The sequence below is a fragment of the Hemibagrus wyckioides genome, linkage group LG23 (genome assembly GCF_019097595.1).
Source record: "Hemibagrus wyckioides isolate EC202008001 linkage group LG23, SWU_Hwy_1.0, whole genome shotgun sequence".
NCBI classification, from domain to species: Eukaryota; Metazoa; Chordata; class Actinopteri; order Siluriformes; family Bagridae; genus Hemibagrus; species Hemibagrus wyckioides.
Window position 1 is genome coordinate 9,491,956 of NC_080732.1, and position 19,622 is coordinate 9,511,577.

General features: G+C 37.4%; 1 protein-coding gene across 4 annotated transcripts in view; it reads right to left on the minus strand.

Annotated features, from left to right (window-relative positions):
* asap1b (ArfGAP with SH3 domain, ankyrin repeat and PH domain 1b) overlaps positions 1 to 18,863 on the minus strand; it is a 65,912-nt gene extending 47,049 nt beyond the window's left edge. For 3 of the 4 annotated variants that reach the window (XM_058376886.1, XM_058376884.1, XM_058376885.1), the window contains exons 1-3: positions 18,686 to 18,861; positions 18,312 to 18,389; positions 17,065 to 17,191 (exon numbers count right to left, since the gene is read on the minus strand). In XM_058376886.1, the coding sequence (XP_058232869.1) occupies positions 17,065 to 17,191; positions 18,312 to 18,367 (183 nt within the window). In that variant the 5' untranslated portion in view covers positions 18,368 to 18,389; positions 18,686 to 18,861. Of the gene's footprint in view, positions 1 to 17,064; positions 17,192 to 18,311; positions 18,390 to 18,685 lie in introns of all 4 variants that reach the window. The other variant, XM_058376887.1, reaches the window with a different exon arrangement.
* Between the last annotated feature and the right edge of the window lie 759 nt (positions 18,864 to 19,622).

The following is a 19,622-nucleotide window of genomic DNA, read 5'->3' on the forward strand; positions in this document are numbered from 1 at the left end:
TTTAAAATCATAAATACTCCACAATACAAAAGATATAAACTAGAAATGAAAAGGTCATAGCTGAGGAGTAGTAATTTAGTAATTCAGTTGTTTGTGGCAGCAGAGAGAGATACAGCAGAAGATAATAAGGCAGTACATTCTTCAGTACTGCGTCCCTTCAGATCCCTGTGGCCAAAAATGTAGTCCTGTTATGTAAGATACTCAAAATAGCTGACTGCTGCCTTGTCACTGAAAAGCATACATGAAAAAAACTGACGAATATGATAAATATGAGTGAGAGCAAGACTGCACAGAGACACAGAAAAGAACACAGAGAGAGGCACAAGTGGGTGTGGGAGTGTGAAGACAATGAGACCAAACAAACCTGAATAATTCACTGTATTCCACAGCACTGTTCGAATTCCCGAATCAGAAGGTGTGCATTCATTTTCCTTATTCCACAGTGGGCATGAATTCTCTAATCTAATTGGTCAGAAGGTTCATTGTTTCTGTATAACAGCAGTTTAGACAGCAGTTCTGACATTCATTAATAAATGAGTATAATTGTTTGAAAATCACAGTGGTATAAGAGGAATAAAACACTCGTTTCACGTCAGATCATTTCACACCAGCCCACTGTGGATTATTAACATATAACAGCACAGTCTGTAATAAATTAATATGTAAGTGTACAGAGCTGATACATAAAATGATAGAATATTTCAAATAGGCTGAACATAATAACGTTTCCTTAAAAGATGGCATTAGAGTTTCACATATTTTACAGCTATGACCATGACCATCATAATATCAAGCTCTTTTCATCACACAGCTGTCTATTTCTCTGAGCAAACACAAGCTTTCATTTATTTATGCATCATCTACACACTGCTGAGAAAGGTCAAAAGCACTGCATCAAGATTGCACTTCGAGTCAAACAATCCACACCTACTATTTTGGAGCACTCAAAGCGACCTCAGACCTCAGACGCCCTGTCATCTACTTCTGCTACACAAACTAGTGTTATGTCTTAAATCACATACTTAAACATCATTCTAGACCATTACTGAGTACTAAAACTAACCAGGTTTTAAATTATGATTATTATTGGAATTTTAAAAACCTCTTACATTACCTTCACACTTTCTAGAGTTTCTAGATTAGTAAGGTCAGAGTTTTTAAGGTCACAGTTAATGTAACTGCATATGAAATCGCTAAAAACTGTACAATTCCAAGTGGACAACTAAAAGGTGTAGATTGGCCTATTACTCTTATAGATATGCGTTTCATAAATCCGATACAATGCTCATTTCCTCTAATAGCATGTGATGCTATGTGAGGTAAGCCTAGTGTTTGCTGCCACGCTAATGAATAGACGATGCCAGTTACAGTGATGTGAGGATGTTTAATGACTGAATACTGTTCAGTCCAAATGTACAGTAGCTAGCTAATGCAATTTGTTTAAAATCACCTCGCTAACATTATTTAAAAAATACAAGCGCACTGTTAATTTTTCCATGATGTTCCTGACTGATTAATACCACGTAGGTCGATTATTTAGGCAATGGTACCTTGTATCAGTGAGTACCAAAAAACACTTGGCTCAATCCATGTGTGCCCCTAATCATGAATCTATATAAAATAATTCAAATTAAACAAATTCAATATTTGATAATCGCAAAAATATATACCCCATCAAAAAATTACGTCTTAAAACTGATCTGAAACACAGGCACAAGTGTAGCACTTTGTCCAAACCGAAAGGATTACCATCATGGAGTTACTATATTAAGATGTTTTATGTAGCTCTATGTTGTTTTACGTAGCACCATGGTCCTGGAGAAACATCGTTTCAATTCACTATGTACAGCGTCAGCTTTATAAGATTGAAATGATAATAATAAGCTTGACTCTTAACTTGACTCTCAAATGAAACCAGTACTAATAATGCTATTTTAAGCAGTAGTGTCACACTAATATAAAATAAGTATGATTGTGCATCCTCCATTCTTATCCAATTAGATAAGAATACAATACATGCACACAGACACAATCACACACACACACACACACACACACACACACACACGGTTGAGTGTTTTAGTTGCCCGGGTAATGGAGATGACCATCTGTGAGGTGGCTGGGACAGAGGGAGTGAGTCACAGCTCCCAAACAGAGACATGCATACTCACACACACACGCACACACATGTGTGCTCACATATACACATTCACGCACACACATACACACACTCCTACACACTTCTGCTAACAAATGCATAAGCAGGAGATAAACATGCAAGCAAAAAGAAAAATTATGCAACAATCTGGGCTGTGCCCTACCAAGGATTTATACTGTCCTGTATGTTACTGACCCCAAAAAAGGATCAAAGAACTTTTAATTCCATCACAAAATCTTCTAATATATTTAATAACTGTAGTTAAAAAGTTAAAATGCAAGCTTTGATTCTGAATGTGATTCATATAAACTACTTACAAATTTACGCTTTTACTCTTTTACTACTTTCAAACTTGCACTCTAACGTTGTACTGTAGTTTTTAGTGAAATGTACCAGGTATGTTGCACAACTGCACATATCAATAATATTCATTCAAGTAGAAAATGTTTAAACAAACAAAAACTTTGTAGCTACATATTTACAAGTATAAGCAATAACTCACTAATAACCATCTTGTAACATGTAGAAATCGTTTATTGTGAAATAGTCAAGTCTTGCATACAGTCCTGCTGGGCTATTGGTTTTTATTTTGTAGTGGCCCACCAGACAAGTAGGTTCAACACCCAGAAAAAAAAAGAAAATAAACATAACCATGTACTAAAAAATTTAAATGTGCTGTACTTCACATCATATGATGCACCCTAATGCTGTGTGTGTGTATATATATATATATATATATATATATATATATATATATATATATATATATATATATATATATATATATATATATATATATATATATATATATATATATATATATATATATATATATATATATGCTCTAACTATAGAGTGTACTAGTAGCTCTGCCTTCCATGACTTGCTGTACTACTGCATGTGATAAGTGTGTTCATTTTTCCAATTCAGATGTATTTGGAAACACACACAAAAAAAAACGTCACATCATCTCATCGAACCACACACAAGTCTCACTAAATGTGCAACACTTATTAAGACTGCACACTAGCATGTCTCTGCATCTCTCTATGTCATGTTTATCCATGATCTCCTCTATGTTTTGCAAATACATGTTAATGCAGAAGAATAAACCAGGTGTCTCTCTCTTGTTTCCTACATAGTCACCTCACACTGGAGATGAAATAAAAACACTAGTCAGACTCTAAAATCCTTTACATGTGACAAAACATCACCACATCTCATATCTCAGGACAACAAATTGCTGACTTTGTTCTGAGGGGTAAGTACACAACGACTGTGTACTTATTTGCTTTTCTTATTCTGTATCAATGCATTTAACTAGGTAAATAGTTCACAAGTTATAACATCAATACATATTTTCCATCCATAATTCTAGGGACCTGATGTGAAGCAGGTTTGTTTTATGTTGATTTTCCTTGCTTATGAGTTGCCGTTTTAAACAACTGCAATAAATTAGTTAATTGTGCAGAACTGACAGCATACATAAGACAGGCAAATAAGGGTTTCCATCATCTCAATTTTAAGGAAAATACAGGAGGGCATAACAAGACTACGCTCAGTTAGATGCAGCAACCTCCAGCCAGGAAAAACAAAGAAAAACCCCCCTCAACTCTAAATTTTTGGAACACAGAGCTCCACCAAATTCACTTAATGACAACAAATTAACATGTGTGCTCACAGCATTAACTGGGAATTAGCACTTATGGAAGACATTATTGTTTTTTCAGCTGCTCCCTGTTCAGGGTCGCCAGAGTGGATCATTTGGTCCGATATTTGTGATATGAAAAAATTAAACCAAAATAAATCATATCAGAACCTTTTCTACCTTTTCATCAGAGTATTGCTGCATAAGGGTCCACACCCATAAACTAATACTCAGTTGAAGCACCTTAAGATTCTGTCATGGCATTGAATCTTTTTAGGTAAGAATCAGTATGGCGCATCGTGACTTAGCAATATTTTGCCATTGTTCCTTATCGAACTGGCCTGGTATCACCTGTGCATAGCCCTTGTAAGTTCACCCCACAAATATTTGACTGGATCTCAATCCGGGCCATTCCAGAACCTTGATTTTGTTTGGGTCTGCCATTCTTTTGTGGATCTGAAGGTGTGCTTCAGGTCATTGTCGTGCTGAAAGGTTAAATTCACTTAATCTTATGTTATAGCATAAGCCCTAGAGTATTTATTATTCCTACCAGCCTGATTAAAGTCAGGGTTTTAGCTGATAAAAAAGAATCATGATGCAGACTCCATGTTTCATAGTGGGGAGGGTGTTTTTCCCTTTTTTGTTGTGCTGTTTTTTTTTGTGTGCCAAACATATTTTTATGGCCAGAAAGATAAACTTTGGTCTTGGTTTGGGGAGACTGGATGTACTTTTTGTGTAAAATTTAACATTATCCAGGTTAGGGTAGGCATTTTATTTTTACCAACACAAATGTCACATGTAGGGAGCATGTACTTGCCAGAAAATGCTTCAATTCTTTAAATGTTGCAGTATGTCTCTTACAATTTTTTGTTTTTCTTTTATTTCCTAAAACATTTCTGATTTGTTGTCACTTGATTTTTACGTGGCAAATTTCACTATAAATATCAAAAAGGTTCCGTTAAGACTCTACACACACACTTGCACACATGTGCATAAAGAGGAAGAGAGTGAAAACTTGGTTTCTGACTAGCATACAGCACTGGCAGGGCTGCTGGACTCACCAAAAGACAACTGGAATGAAGGATAGTGTGGCAGAAATCCAGCCACACTATCTTTCATCACTGCAGAACCACTGGCAGTCCCACTCTCAGAATGTCAGATTTTCGCAAAAATACTTTACATTTTACAAAATCCCAAACTATTAAACCACAATCTCCTCCTTGAAGAAAGCAAACAATAACTATGCTCCTTATAGAAGACAAAGGCAGCAACACTTGTGTAAAAAAGAAAAATATCATTATGCTTTTAGAACTAAAACACCTGTTCATAGGTAAATTAAATGTGGTATTTAGCCAGAAAACAAGTCACTTTCTTCTAGTTAACCACTGATAAAAAAAAATACTTTATATGACTTGTTTTTTTACTATAGAAAACATGATTCCATTATGCAGACACACACTTCTCCAATATTTACAGAGATGACATTAAATTTGGATAAATTACAGCATTTTGCAACAATTATAAGTCATGCTCATCATGCATTTCAAATGTACAGACACACAGACTGATATACACAAGCACTCATAAGGCCAGATTTTGTAGAACAAGTGTCGAGGGTGAACAAGAGAATCTACCACTTACCAGGTTAAAATAGACTTTGAAAATTTGTAAAAAAATTTTGGTAGAAAAATGCTGCAGCAAGCAAGTCGCATAAAATAGGGCTGCAACTTTATCCACTGGGATCTATTATCTATGGGAGAAAAGCAAGTCATTATGAAGCTTAGAAAAGAGGGAAAATGTCTTAGCTCATATGGAGTTGTAGGAAATACAACCCACTAGTAATTCGCTCCTTCTATAGCAAGTTTATTATTGTCTGGATGTGAGAATTTTACCACTGAAGAGACGTAAAAAATTATTTGTTGAAGATGTCGCTCTGATAAAGTAATTAAATTGTGAATGGAAAACTGAGACCATAGAATTGCTCCAGACTTGCCAGGGGCCGCAGTCCTCTCTTGTTAGCTCACTCCACAGGTTTTCAAAATGGTTTTGGTCAGAAGACTAAAATGGCCATGAGAAAAAGTTTGATTCTGTGTCATTGAACCATTTTGTGTGGATTTGGATGGATGATATGAATCACTGTCATCTGGAACACCCAGTTGTGGTTTCTTGGCAGAATTAGCCACACTACATTTAAACACTCCTGATACATGAGTCCATGATGCCAGTATAAACACGGTTCTTATAGTCTATGGAGAAAAGACACTATACCCTGTAGCTATGCTTCTTTTAAAATGCCTGTTGTGAAGTAACTCTTTTCTGAGCATTCTTGTGTACAAAAGAATAAAGAAAAGGGAGTGAGGGAGTGACATTGCATCCTGCTGGGAAACATTTGCCATGTTAGCTATTTTAAGCTTGAATGTATCTTAATATCTTACCGCCTATTGTTACAACTAGTGCATTCAAAACAAAAACAGCCCAGAAAGGAAGTCTAGACTGTTACAACCGGAATAATCATGTAGTCAAAATGACATGCTAAAACTCACAAGAACACACCACTGCTGGGCTGTGAAACTACTTGAGGTCAAAAATAAAACACCATGCCTTAAGTAAAAAGACAAGTTCTGCTCTTAGTAACCTGTAAATGATTTATTTTAAAGCTCAAACAAACTACTTAGCAACCTTGATGGACAGGAAACATCTTCAGTTGCTACTGAGTCAAAAACCTAAAATAAACTTTTAGGAAATACCATACATAGCCCACAGTCACTGCTTTTAACAACACCACAGACAAACAAGTCTCTGTCTGGAATCTGATGTGTAACTATAAGGAAACCAGTAGCCTAAAATTAAGTACATAGCTATGCAGTCACCAGAAAAAACACTGAAAGTAGAAAAGGTTGTACTGAAGACCTCAGTGACATAAAACATTGCTCTGCCATAGAAAGCCACCTTTGCTACAAGTCATTTTGTGTAATACACAGTGGAGATCAAAATTCACAAACTATTTAGACTTTTTTCAAAAATATTGTTAATCTTCATCGCTCAGAATGTGAAAGGAATATCAGCTGAGGGTATACAACTGTTAAACTAGCATGCTTTACAAAATAACCAGGGTGCTTTAACAAAAACCTTTATATTGTAGAGAATACATTTTCAACAACAAACAAAACAGACCTATAACCATTATAGCACAAAATAAGATTGTAATCTTGTTTCATACTAAAGGTTTTGAGGGTTACAGCTGTCAAACATTAGTAGGTAGTAAGTGTAGTGAGTGTGATGCCCTTGCATTGAATGTCTTCAGCACATCTGAGGCCGCAGGGCATCAGTAGTTTCTCACACTGCTCTGGTGTGTTCCTGGTACACTCTTCAAGTCTCTTCCACAGTTTGGTAACTGTAGTGAGTTTCCTAGCAATAGCTTTGTTGCCAAAGATTTTCCAGAGATTTTCAATCCAGTTTAAAGCAGGACTCAGGCTAGCCATTTCATTATTTCAGTGTTCTTAGCTTCATGAAACCCATTTTGCAGTGAGACAGGGGACATTGCCATTGCTGGTTGGGATACGCTCACAGGGATGAAACTGCCTGTTGCCATAGGAGGTTCTGTAAACTTAATCTACAAGATCCCTCTAATTTCTCACATTTTGCAGATTTATCAAGGGGTATATAAATGTATAAATGTACGACCTCAACATTTTTTATATATATATATATATAATATATATATATATATATATATATAAACATAAACACCTGGTTTTAGACCACAATAATTCATTAGTATAGTGTAGGGCCTCCTTTTGCGGCCAATACAGCATCAATTCATCATGGGAATGACAGATACAAGTCCTGCACAGTGGCCAGAGGGATTTTGAGCCATAGTCAGAATAGTGGCCAGGTCACTACGTGATCCTGGTGGAGGAAAACGTTTCCTGACTCGCTCCTCCAAAACACCCCAAAGTGGCTCAATAATATTTAGATCTGGTGACTGTGCAAGCCATGGGAGATGTTCAACTTCACTTTCATGTTCATCAAACCACTCTGTCACCAGTCTTGCTGAGTGTATTGGTGCATTATCATCCTGATACACGGCACCGCCTTCAGGATACAATGTTTGAACCATTGGGTGCACATGGTCCTCCAGAATGGTTCGGTAGTCCTTGGCAGTGACGCGCCCATCTAGCACAAGTATTGGGCCTAGGGAATGCCATGATATTGCAGCCTAAACCATCACTGATCCACCCCCATGCTTCACTCTGGGCATGCAACAGTCTGGGTGGTACGCTTCTTTGGGACTTCTCCACACCGTAACTCTCCCGGATGTGGGAAAGACGGTGAAGGTGGACTCATCAGAGAACAATACATGTTTCACATTGTCCACAGCCAAGATTTTCGCTGCTGGCACCATTGAAACCGACGTTTGGCATTGGCACGAGTGACCAAAGGTTTGGCTATAGCAGCCCGGCCATGTACATTGACCCTGTGGAGCTCCCGATGGACAGTTTTGGTGGAAACAGGAGAGCTGAGGTGCACATTTAATTCTGCAGTGAGTTGGGCAGCTGTAGTTTTGATACAATCCGGGTTAGCACCCGGACATCCCTTTCAGACAGCTTCCTCTTGCGTCCACAGTTACTCCTGTTGGATGTGGTTCGTCCTTCTTGGTGGTATGCTGACATTATCCTGGATACCGTGGCTCTTGATACATCACAAAGACTTGCTGTCTTAGTCACAGATGCGCCACCGAGACGTGCACCAACAATTTGTCCTCTTTTGAACTCTGATGTGTCACCCATAATGTTGTGTGCATTGCAATATTTTAAACAAAATTGTGCTATTACTCTGCTAATTAAACCTTCACACTCTGCTCTTACTGGTGGAATGTGCAATCAATGAAGATTGGCCACCAGGCTGGTCAAATTTAGCCATGAAACCTCCAACACTAAATTGGCTAGTGTTTCAGTTTCATTGTCCAACCCCTGTGTGTATATATATATATATATATATATATATATATATATATATATATATATATATATATATATATATATATATATATATATATATATATATATATATATATATATATTTCATGTGATGTGTATATAATTCAAAATATATGTGTGTGTGTGTATATATATATATATATAGTTTCGATAAGCTTATGCAATTCCACAACATTTATTTCTGTCCAGAGCTGCATTCATTTCCCACCAAAATCTTGTACAGATGATGGGAAAGTTGGACCACTGTCTTCAACACATCCCAAAGATATTCAAAGGGGTTAATGTCTGGACTCTTGTGGTGGCCAATATATGTTAGAAAATTGCTTTCTGGACAACTGAGTCTGAGTCAGTTTGAGTCTGATGTATATTCAGGTAGTCAGCTGATCTCATTTTTTGGGCAAATAATGTTGCTGAACCTACACCTGACCAACTAAAGCACCCCCAGTTCATAACACTGCCCCCACAGGCTTGTACGAGAGGCACTAGCCATGATAAGTGCATCACTTTATCCCTTTCTTTTTTTTACCCTGATGTGCAGGTCATCAGACCACATGATCTTTTTTTATTGCTTCAGAGTCCAACCTTTATGCTCTCTAGCAAATTAAAGCCTTTTTTTCCTGATTGGTCTCACTGATAAGTGGATTCTCTATGCATTGTGCATGTGGAACTTCTCTCACTTACACTATTAAATGTGTGATTTCTTCTACTTTTTTTTTCACCAAACATTTAAGAGTTCTCTGATCATGATCATCCAAGACTTTCTGACCACATTTCTTCCTCAAAGATGATGGTTCACCATTATCCTTCCAGGTTTTATTAAAGTGTAGGACAGTTCTTAACCTAATTTAAGTAGTTTCAGCAGCAAATTCCTTATTTGCTTTCTTTGCTTGATGTAGGCCAATAATTTGACCTTTAGTTCGGGTTAAATAACTGGTTGCTAACTGAAACTTATTAATTACTGCAGTAATTATCCAATGGAAGGCCCTTGCATTTTTGCTTAGACAGACAGACAGACAGACAGACAGACCAACTTTAGTTAGCACAAGAACACTAACTGACTTTGGGGAGGTTTGCTAATTTCCCTGAAGACTATTCTAACCTCAAGTTACAGCAGCATTAAATATTGACCCTGTACCCTGTGCATAATTTACCATCAACATACAAGGGGGAAATGACTCAGCTTTTATAAACCATAGACTGTCATAAACCATGTAAATGACATTTAAATGAATTTCAGAATGTGTGTGTCTAAGCATTTGAGTGAGTGAGTGATTACAGTGTGCTGAATCTGCCAATTATCTGCACAATACACTGGTGCTAATACTTCAAATATACAGTGGACACCCATACATGCACAGACTCCTTTCTCAAACTGCCTTTCCATAATGATTCAATACAGGCTAAAAAACACCGCAATTATGTTTCAGTTAATGTAATTTTTTATAATGCTGAATGCTGTGGAGGCAAAGGCATGGCCCAGAACAGGTTTGTGAATGGAGGGCAGAGCCAAGGGCAGTGAGTGGAAAGGATCACACACCTGGGCTGAACGTCAGTAATGACTGTTTTCTGTTGCAGTGAGCTTCAGGGATAAAAGAGGGAGAGGCAAGAGCCAAGGAGAGAGAGATGAACTCACAGAGCCTTGTGTGTGTGTGTGTGTGTGTGTGTGTGTGTGTGTGTAGATACAGGGTGCATGTTGAAAAGCAATATATAAACATGAAGAAAGGATAGGATCTTTAAGCCTTCCTCCAGTTTCCTCTTTCCTGAACCTTCCAGAACACACTACACTGGTGCCGAAACCCAGGAAGAGCGAAGATACACCATAATGAAGTCCTTGCCAATGGATGAAATTGTTAAGACCCTTGCTGGCATCCACCAACACAACCTCAAACGCTCCTGGACTTGCAGACAGAGCAGCCTAGATGGCATTCTGTTCCATAGTACAGAAATATCAGACCAAAGTCATTATACTACAGTATCCAGGGTAAACAGGAGCACAGGGAGGACAGTCATGCCAGGATGATTTGGATGTCACTTTACCAATTTGTCAGCACCTTCAAAGTCTATATACGTGTTATGAGCAGTGTACATACATGCTGGAGTCTGGCTGTTAGACAAGGCATTAAAATTACAGCTGTGCAACACATCTTGCAGGTGTATATTAACCGCATACCCTCAATGGCATTTTGTAAAACTCTCCAATTACAGTTATTTGAGATATCTGAGGGAGTTTTCAGGTTAAATCCCAGGAGAGAATGTCATTTTTACAGATGGTAAAGAACAGAGATAACAAAACCTGAGCCATCATTATATATATATATATATATATAAATATAACAAGCACAAACCCTACAAGTAAAAAAGTGAAACCAGTTGTATTAAGAGATGTATGTAGTTCACATGGAATTGTTTTGTTGTAAAAGCCATGCTAACACTGTGAAGACACTCCCATCTTTGTCATTTATACTCAGATCACTGATCAGAGGCAAACTGTTCATATTGGCATTACAGATGTCCTCCAGCAGCATTATTTAGCAGATATATGTCTGGAAATCCTCTGCTATATGAATAGAATAAATGAAGTACTTCAATTAAAAATGACTCATTTGAATAAGCAATAGTTTAAAAACAGGAGTGATATCAGGAGATTATTTTGCACAGTTTGCCATGCTTGAGTGCTTATGTGGGAAATAGAAATTAATTCTCAAAGTAAGTTGTACCTTTTTGTTTGTATTGTTTCATACAGTTTTTCTGGGTGAGGGTATGTAGGTGATAATAATATTATTATAATTATTATTATTATTATTATTTATAAGTTGTACCTTTTCCTCAAACTGACTGGCTAGAATGATGCACTCTCAAGTTAATGGTATTCTCACAACAGTGTTGTCATGAGTTAAGATCACAGAAAACAGGTCTGGCTAATGTGATTTTAAAATAATAATAATTATCATTATAATTTCTCCATTAAAGCATATAAATACATTATTAAAATTATTTAAAAATTAAAATAAAGAAGGCATTACATAAAAAAGGAAGACATCTCAGTTGCCACATGGCTTTGCAATGTCTGAAGCTAGCATGCACCAACAGAGTATTTATTCTACTGTGTTAAAAGCCCTCACATTTTCCCCACATACTCCTTCTGTCAATTCTTTTCCTATCTTTTTTATACCATTTGTACGGAAACCACTCCTGTAATCCTGTACTAAATCAATTTCTGACCTCTCTTAGTTATCTTATATTGGTCTTACTTGGTCTTTAGCAGATCAACCTTGGTGATCTGAATCCTTATAGCTTAAATAATGGAGTTTAAGCATTTGCACTAGCAAATTTACAGGAATACCAAATGTCAATCACCCACAACCATACTGCTCAATATACATTCACACACCCATAAATGTGGCTGATCAGAACATTGCAACACAGCTGAATCAGTCTATATGATATTCTATGATATTCTAAACATTTTTATACACCGACGGAAATTGGATCACTGCTGTGTCGACATCACAAACCTGTTTGTAATAACCGTTCACAGCCTTGGTCATTTGTCCACTTAGATGGCCTAGAAGTTATGTGCATAACACTAAAAATTGTTTTATTGTTTGGGGATGTCAGGTGAACGTTCTCTCAGCATTACGTACGCTGAGGGTTTTTTAAAGAAAAAGAAAAAAAAACAGGTGATTAATAATTACTAAAGTTGGTTCCATAGGAGACATTGCTGAGACATTACAGCATATGCAATGTCTGAGTGTAAGACAAGTGGCGTGTCATTTATGCCACAGGACTACACAGCCACAGCACAGAGCAAGTGGTGCATAATTTTACAGGCTCTTGGGTCAAGAATCGACATTATCTTTAGCATCATATTCACATAACTAAGCAAAAGAAATAAAGGTCTCCACTGCCTCCAGGTTCACCGCCTTGCAGGGCTTTTGTCAGGTTATGATTGTCCCACCTGTAGAACAGATTGTATTACTGATATCAGTGGTTCATGTAGTGATATGGAAACACAAATCATCATCTTTTTTTGTACAGGAGCATGCAGTGTAGTTACAGAACTCATTAGTTCCTCACAAGATCCTGGAATTCTTTAGTTCCTCAAAGGTTTCTGGAACCTGTCTGGAACAGGGCATATAGTCACATGAGTGCAAATGTAATTGTGTAACTAAAAACAGACTCAAACACATATCATATATCTACATGCGTTTTTTATAAGGTTTTTATGATAGTCTTTTTCTTTTCCTATTATTTCAAGCTAAAAGTGTACAGCAGATGAGCTAAACATTACATAAGAGTCCCATAAAGACTCTTATATAGTTATATAAAACAAAACAAATTTTGGCCATAAAGTAACATAAATGGCTGTCTCAAAGTCAAGCAGCCCCCAGCAATATGTCGAAGTACTTATTTTAAAATACAGTGAAACCTAGACTTATGAGTGACTCAACTTAAAAGTTTTCCAAGATACGAGCCGTCGCTCGGTCAATTTTTTGCTTTAAGATACGAGCCGAGATCTGAGTTACGAGCGTGCAAGCTTACGCCACCCGCCACTAGGTAGCCCAGAGAGCGGTCAGTTCACGTGGTTATCTCTCCAGGTCGTGCGTTGGCGCTGTGTAATGACACTTCATCACTCATTTTCCAAACATTTTGAAAGGGAGGAAGAAACAAACCTCCTTGGACAGGTTTTTATTGAAACGCCCTGCAAGTGAACGCAAGGAAAGTGTGGCGAAAAAGGCAAAAGTCAGTGAAGAAAATGATTAAGTGAAGTGAAAAAAAAAGTAGCAATTAAGTTTAGCGATAAAGTGTAGCATAGTGTATAAGTTAAATTTAGCAATTAATTGTAGCATTAAGTGTGTAGCGAGTAATGAAATTAAATGAATGAATGAAATAGCCTTTATTTGTCACATATACATTGAAATTATACAGTGAAATTCTTTCTTCGCATATCCCATCCTTGGAGGTTGGGGTCAGAGCACAGGGTCAGCCATGATACGGCGCCCCTGGAGCAGAGAGGGTTAAGGGCCTTGCTCAAGGGCCCAACAGTGGCAACTTGGCGGTGCTGAGTTAAGCGATAGAGCACGAAATGAAAAACTCCGCCTATCTCCTCCGCCTATCTCCTCCACCTCCGCTAGCATCTTCGTCTGATCTTCAACGTAAATACACTTAATAAAACCAGTTTATTTCTTTACATTCTCTTTTATTATGTATTATTATTTTTTATACATTACTTGTTATTTATAAAGTACATTTTTCTTATTTAAAAACACGTAACAAAAAAATGTTGTGGTTTTTGGTGGGCTGGAACGGATTAATAGCATTTCAATTCATTTTAATGGAGAAATTTGATTTGATATACGAGCAAATTGAGTTATGAGCTCGGCCACAGAACCAATTAAACTCGTAAGTCAAGGTATTACTGTACATTGAATAACAGGCCAAGGTTCGGCCCTGTGATGATATCTTAAGTTAATTTGCATTTAAAATGGATCACAAAAGCCACATCAGCAATCTGAAAATGTATACTAAAAAGTTGTAGGTGTTTCATCTGTGCACACCATTTACTGGACTACTACAGAGCTAATGTTTTCTAATGAATTAATTCCAAGGTCTATAGACAGATTGGTCCAAGTTAACACTCCTTGTATGGTTTTAAAAGTTAAAACTAGAACCCTAATGACTTCCGTAGTGTGACACAGTGCTTGCAGTAACTGCCAAAATAGGAGTGTGGTTCGTGTGCACTTTAAGACTGGCACTTCTCTATTTCAGCTGGTTTTTTTTTTTTTTAAGAAGAAGAAGAAGAAGAAATTGGAAATATTACAACATACAGAAGCACTGCATATATTACAAGTGGTTTAATAAAACTGATGACATGATTTCTCCTTTCACTACCTACTACCAAGTGGTAAGTAGCTTAATGAAACAACTTTGCCAGAGATGTTCTCCAGGGTCAAATCAACTTTGCTAAGCTAGGTTCCAATATTGATTTGGTAACAAAAATCATAGCGCAGCCACTCTGCTAACTGGCATTTCTTTCAGCATTTGAAGCAAAGTTTTACCAAACAATCTACAACAAGATAGATCCAAGACACTGTTAACAATTTAAAGTAGATTCCGCTTTGTTCACACTCATGCAATCAAAGAAGTCACTGTGACTGGGGTAAAGCTAAGTAAACAGATACCTAATATTTAACATTGTCATACACCTGATTACTTCTATCAAATATTGTCCTACCCAACTCGAACATTTTATATGAAAACAGTGGAAAAAAATCAATTCAGAAATCTCTTAACTGAAATGCTAATATTTTTCTTTCTTTTGTAGTAAATGGTAAATTCACTACAGGCAGTACACCTAATGGTAAGAAAAGACTAATAAACATAAGCTTTAAAGCGAGGCAGCAACTCTTCTATAAATCATTATCAGACACTTCAGCTCAAAAATGCAGTTCCTCACTCAGGATATCAGTGTATTTACATTAAATGGCCATAAATGTATTACTTTACAGTGATTTGCAGAATGCATTATGCAGATGATTTTAACTTGTGCTCAGAGTCTTTTTATTTACTGCTGTAGAGTACAACACTGAGGTGTTCAATATGTATGGTCATGAAATAAATTCTGAACTCTTAAATATGCCATCAAGCTTCAACTATAAATGCAAATCCATTACATATACAGTGGGTTTAACATGCACGGTGTATCAAAGTAAAATAAAGAAGTCATTTTCCACAGACCAAACTGAATCACAGGGACGTGAACAACAATGAACTGTGTACGTAAAATATATTACTCTGTGTTAAAATACTGACAACTAAATATCTTTTAAATTTCCAAACACTAAAAAACTCATTACTTCTACCATGACATCCAAATCACCCCACAAACAAAACTGATCACCAAAGCTGACTTATCACTTATCACTGTTGTCCCTAATGACCAATCACTGATCACCACTGCTCCCACCAACCAATCGCTGTCCCCAATGCCCAATCACTGAGCACCACTGCTCCCACCAACCAATCACTAATCGCGACAGCTTACAACAACCAACCACAGATCACCAGAGCCCTCAACAACCAACCACTGTTCGTCACAGCTCCCAATTCCCAATCCCTCATCACTTGTGCTTTTCCCAACTGTGTACACTTTGTTCTCACAGTTGTACACAGTTGTTCACACTTCTTGGTTATATAACACGTAATAAATTTAGACCATCACTGCTTTATTTGTGTCTCCCTAATACTTCCACTGGCTATTTTTTTTATGCATTCATGATTCATATTTTAAAACACATAGGGTAGCATTGTGGTGCAGTGGATAGCCCTGACACCTCACAGCACCAACAACCATGGTTCAGTCATGAGCTCAGGTAACTGTCTGTGTGGAGTTTCACACGTTTTCTCCATGTCATTGTGGGTTTCTTTTGGGTTCTCTGTAGTCCTCCCACCTTCCAAAAACATGCCATTTGGAGGACTGGATATACTAAATTGCCTTTAGGTGTGAATGGGTATATAAACATGTGTACATGGTGCCCTGCAATGAACTGCCATCCATAGAGGGTATATCCCCCTCATACCTACTGTTCCCAGGACAGGCTCCTGATCCACTGAATGAAGATGAAGTTAGTATATGGTGCTCTGACCAAAGATAATTTATCTGTATGAAAAAAAGTACAATCTCTTATATTTTATTCTGAGACCTCCTTCACGTTTTAATATCCAAATCATGACAGTGCAATGAATATAATCTAGCTGGTAACTTAACTTTGAGGAACTTTCTGGACATGCAGTAGCTACATTATCCAGAAAAGTGTTGGCAACATTGTGAGAGCCTATGACAGACTTGATTTATTTATTATAATGATTAGATTAATTTATAACAGACTTTTGATTGCACTTCTAAAGGCGTTGGAAAGGGGAAATTGAGCATGACTGATGCTAATACTGAGAAGAAGTGAATATGCTAAACGTTTTCAGGAAAAGGACAAATTACTTTTTTTAAGGACAAATAAGTGCATATGGTATTTCTAATTGCACTGCCAAGCTGAAATAATATTATAAGAAATGCAAGTTGAATGGTAAAGCTTTCTGTGCGCCATCTGAAAAGCTCTGACTAGCTTATATTTGTCAGCTGGTGAAAAACTGAAGAAAATCGCCCACTCTGCATCTGTTTCTTTTCTTGGACTCATCACCATCACTGCGGTTTGATAATACACCCTGACATATGCAGGCCATGTTTTTTTTGCAGCTCTTACCTCCTCTAGCACACTGACGCTGTTCCTGCAGCTCTGGAGGCGGGTCGTGAAGCTGGACGTCGTGGGGGAGTTGTAGTCCTCCGTCGTCTCCGAGAGAAACTCGGACACCGATATTTGATCCGGCATCCTACAACGAGGTGTAGTCCAAACAAAAGGTGGAAATGTGTCTTGAGAAAACGGAAAGTATTCACAGAAAATAAACTTCCGATGCGCTGTGTGTAGCGGCGCGCGCAAGATGCCAGCCGCACGCGCAGCACACACCAACGTTAGCGGACGGAGTGGGAATGCACAAGCAAAAGCTTTTGCCTTCAAGAAACAAACCTCTGGGTTTTTTAAATCATATGTTAAATACTGCCCCGTTTCTTCTTTGTTTTTAACGTTTATAAGCCCCGGACGCGCCTGTCTCAACGATCTGGTCCCAATTCCATCACACGCCGTGAAATGAGCTAGCGACGGATGGACACATTCCCGGTGGTGATGTTCAAGTGCCAAACAAGCGTCGCTAATGCTAGCTGCTAATAAAATGGCATTTCGCAGTGCCCACCGTTTGAAATCCACGAACTAGACAACAACCGGACTGTCTGATTATCAACTGGATTTTAAAGCTAACTGCATCTCTCTCTCTCTCTCTCTCTCTCTCTCTCTCTCTCTCTCTAGCCTCTGCTTCATCCGCCCACAGTGACGGATGTAGCATTGCGCATGCTCTGAGTCACGCGCCGGTCTTGTGAAGGGGAGGAGGGTGGGGGGGTTGTAGGAAATAAATGTTACTTACCGAAATCATGACATTAGTGGAAAAAATTGGTTCGATATTTTATAAAGCGTTATGTAGTGCTATTTAGAACACATCGATGGTGATTGACTTTGTCTAACAGCAGCCCTGACAAGGTGAACCACAGGATAATGTTAATATTACGCTTGTTAAAACTGACTAAAGGACTTGTATGGTGAACCATCCACACAGGTCACATGGGCTTTAAAAATCGTGAAGCTTTTGCTTATTATGTTGTTTTTGGAAGGTGTCTCTAATATCAGTGCTCTGTAACAGTTTGTCTGTCAATAGCTGTAAAAACATTTTAAAGTAATTTTCTATAACAGCATGCCCCAAAGTGTTTTTATTGTTTATTTATACCATTTACATTATGTACAATAACTTGCATAAGTATTAAACACTGATTATGAACACTTATTTATTAACTACCTATATTTATTAACTATATTTGCATGCCAAAATAAGTTTTATTTCTTACCGGTTCCATAAAGGGTCCCTTGAGGAAAAACTTAACCGGGAGGTTGATGCTCTCATAACTTTGCAGTCAGTTTTTGGCCTTAATAAATAAATAAAATCACAGGGTTTCAATTATTGAAGGAAAGGTCCACAATTTGTTTGCTTGTTTGTTTCTAAATTTTATATAGTATAATATTTATTAATACTAATATTTAATCTTAGTGCTCTGGTCCAGATGGTGATGAAACGTAAATGAAACTAGGTATAAAAAAATATCTGTTGACATTAATTTTTATTTAAAAAACAAACAAACAAAAAAAAAAAACAGTATGTTCTTTAAGCTTCATTGTTGATGCCTTGTCTTTAATTCGTCAGACCTGAACTATACACACTTACCCCAAAAGTGTCTTCTTGGTGTTGCCTGATTACATCAAGTGATCATCACTTGATCATCACTGAACATCAAGTAAAGTGTCAGGGCAAGAAAAGTTTCCCCGTGTGCAATTCATGGCATCTCTATACTCATAGCCATCCTTAATGAACTCAGCAGAGAGATTTTGAGCTTTTGTAAGTGTGTGTATGTGTGTGTGTGTGTGTGTGTTTGTGTGTGTGTGTGTCCCCTCCATTCAAGAGGAAGGGAGAAGCTACGAAGTGTGCAGAAAAATAGCCAATGACAATAGAGACAGGATCCAGAAGTTATAGCAGCAGGAAATGAGGAAATGCACTAGCACAGTGGAAGGAAATGGCAGAGATGTGGAGGAGTTTCCTCACGTGTATGAGTATCTGAACAGCAAGCAATGTCTGGAGTTTTACAGAATAACCTAATCTCTCTCTCTCTCTCTCTCTCTCTCTCTTTCTGTCTCTGAAGAAAGTATGTCTGTCTGTCTGTCTGTCTGTATGTATGTTGTAGCTCACAGTACCTGCACAGAAGAAAAAAACTAGACAACAAATCTCAGTCACAGTTTTGCTTCAATAGCAGGAAGACTAAAAATAAAAAGATTAAAAAGCCTCTACAGTTCCTAGGAAACAAAGATGATGGCAATAGTATGGAGAAGGAAAGGAACAGCTCATCATCAGAAGTACAGTCATTGGGGAAAAAATGAACATTATGGATAAAACAACAATTGTGTGGTCTTCACTAGCTTCTACAAAATATAAAAATATACATATATAAATATGTAGTAATTTTATCCAAAAAGTAAATCAATATTCAGAAACAGGTGGTAAAAATTAATATACCCCAATTCAGTAACACGTAGGACCATGCTTCACAACAATAACTTGAAGTTAATGTTTTCTGAAGATGTTTGTCTCTCATGTTGTTTTGATGAAT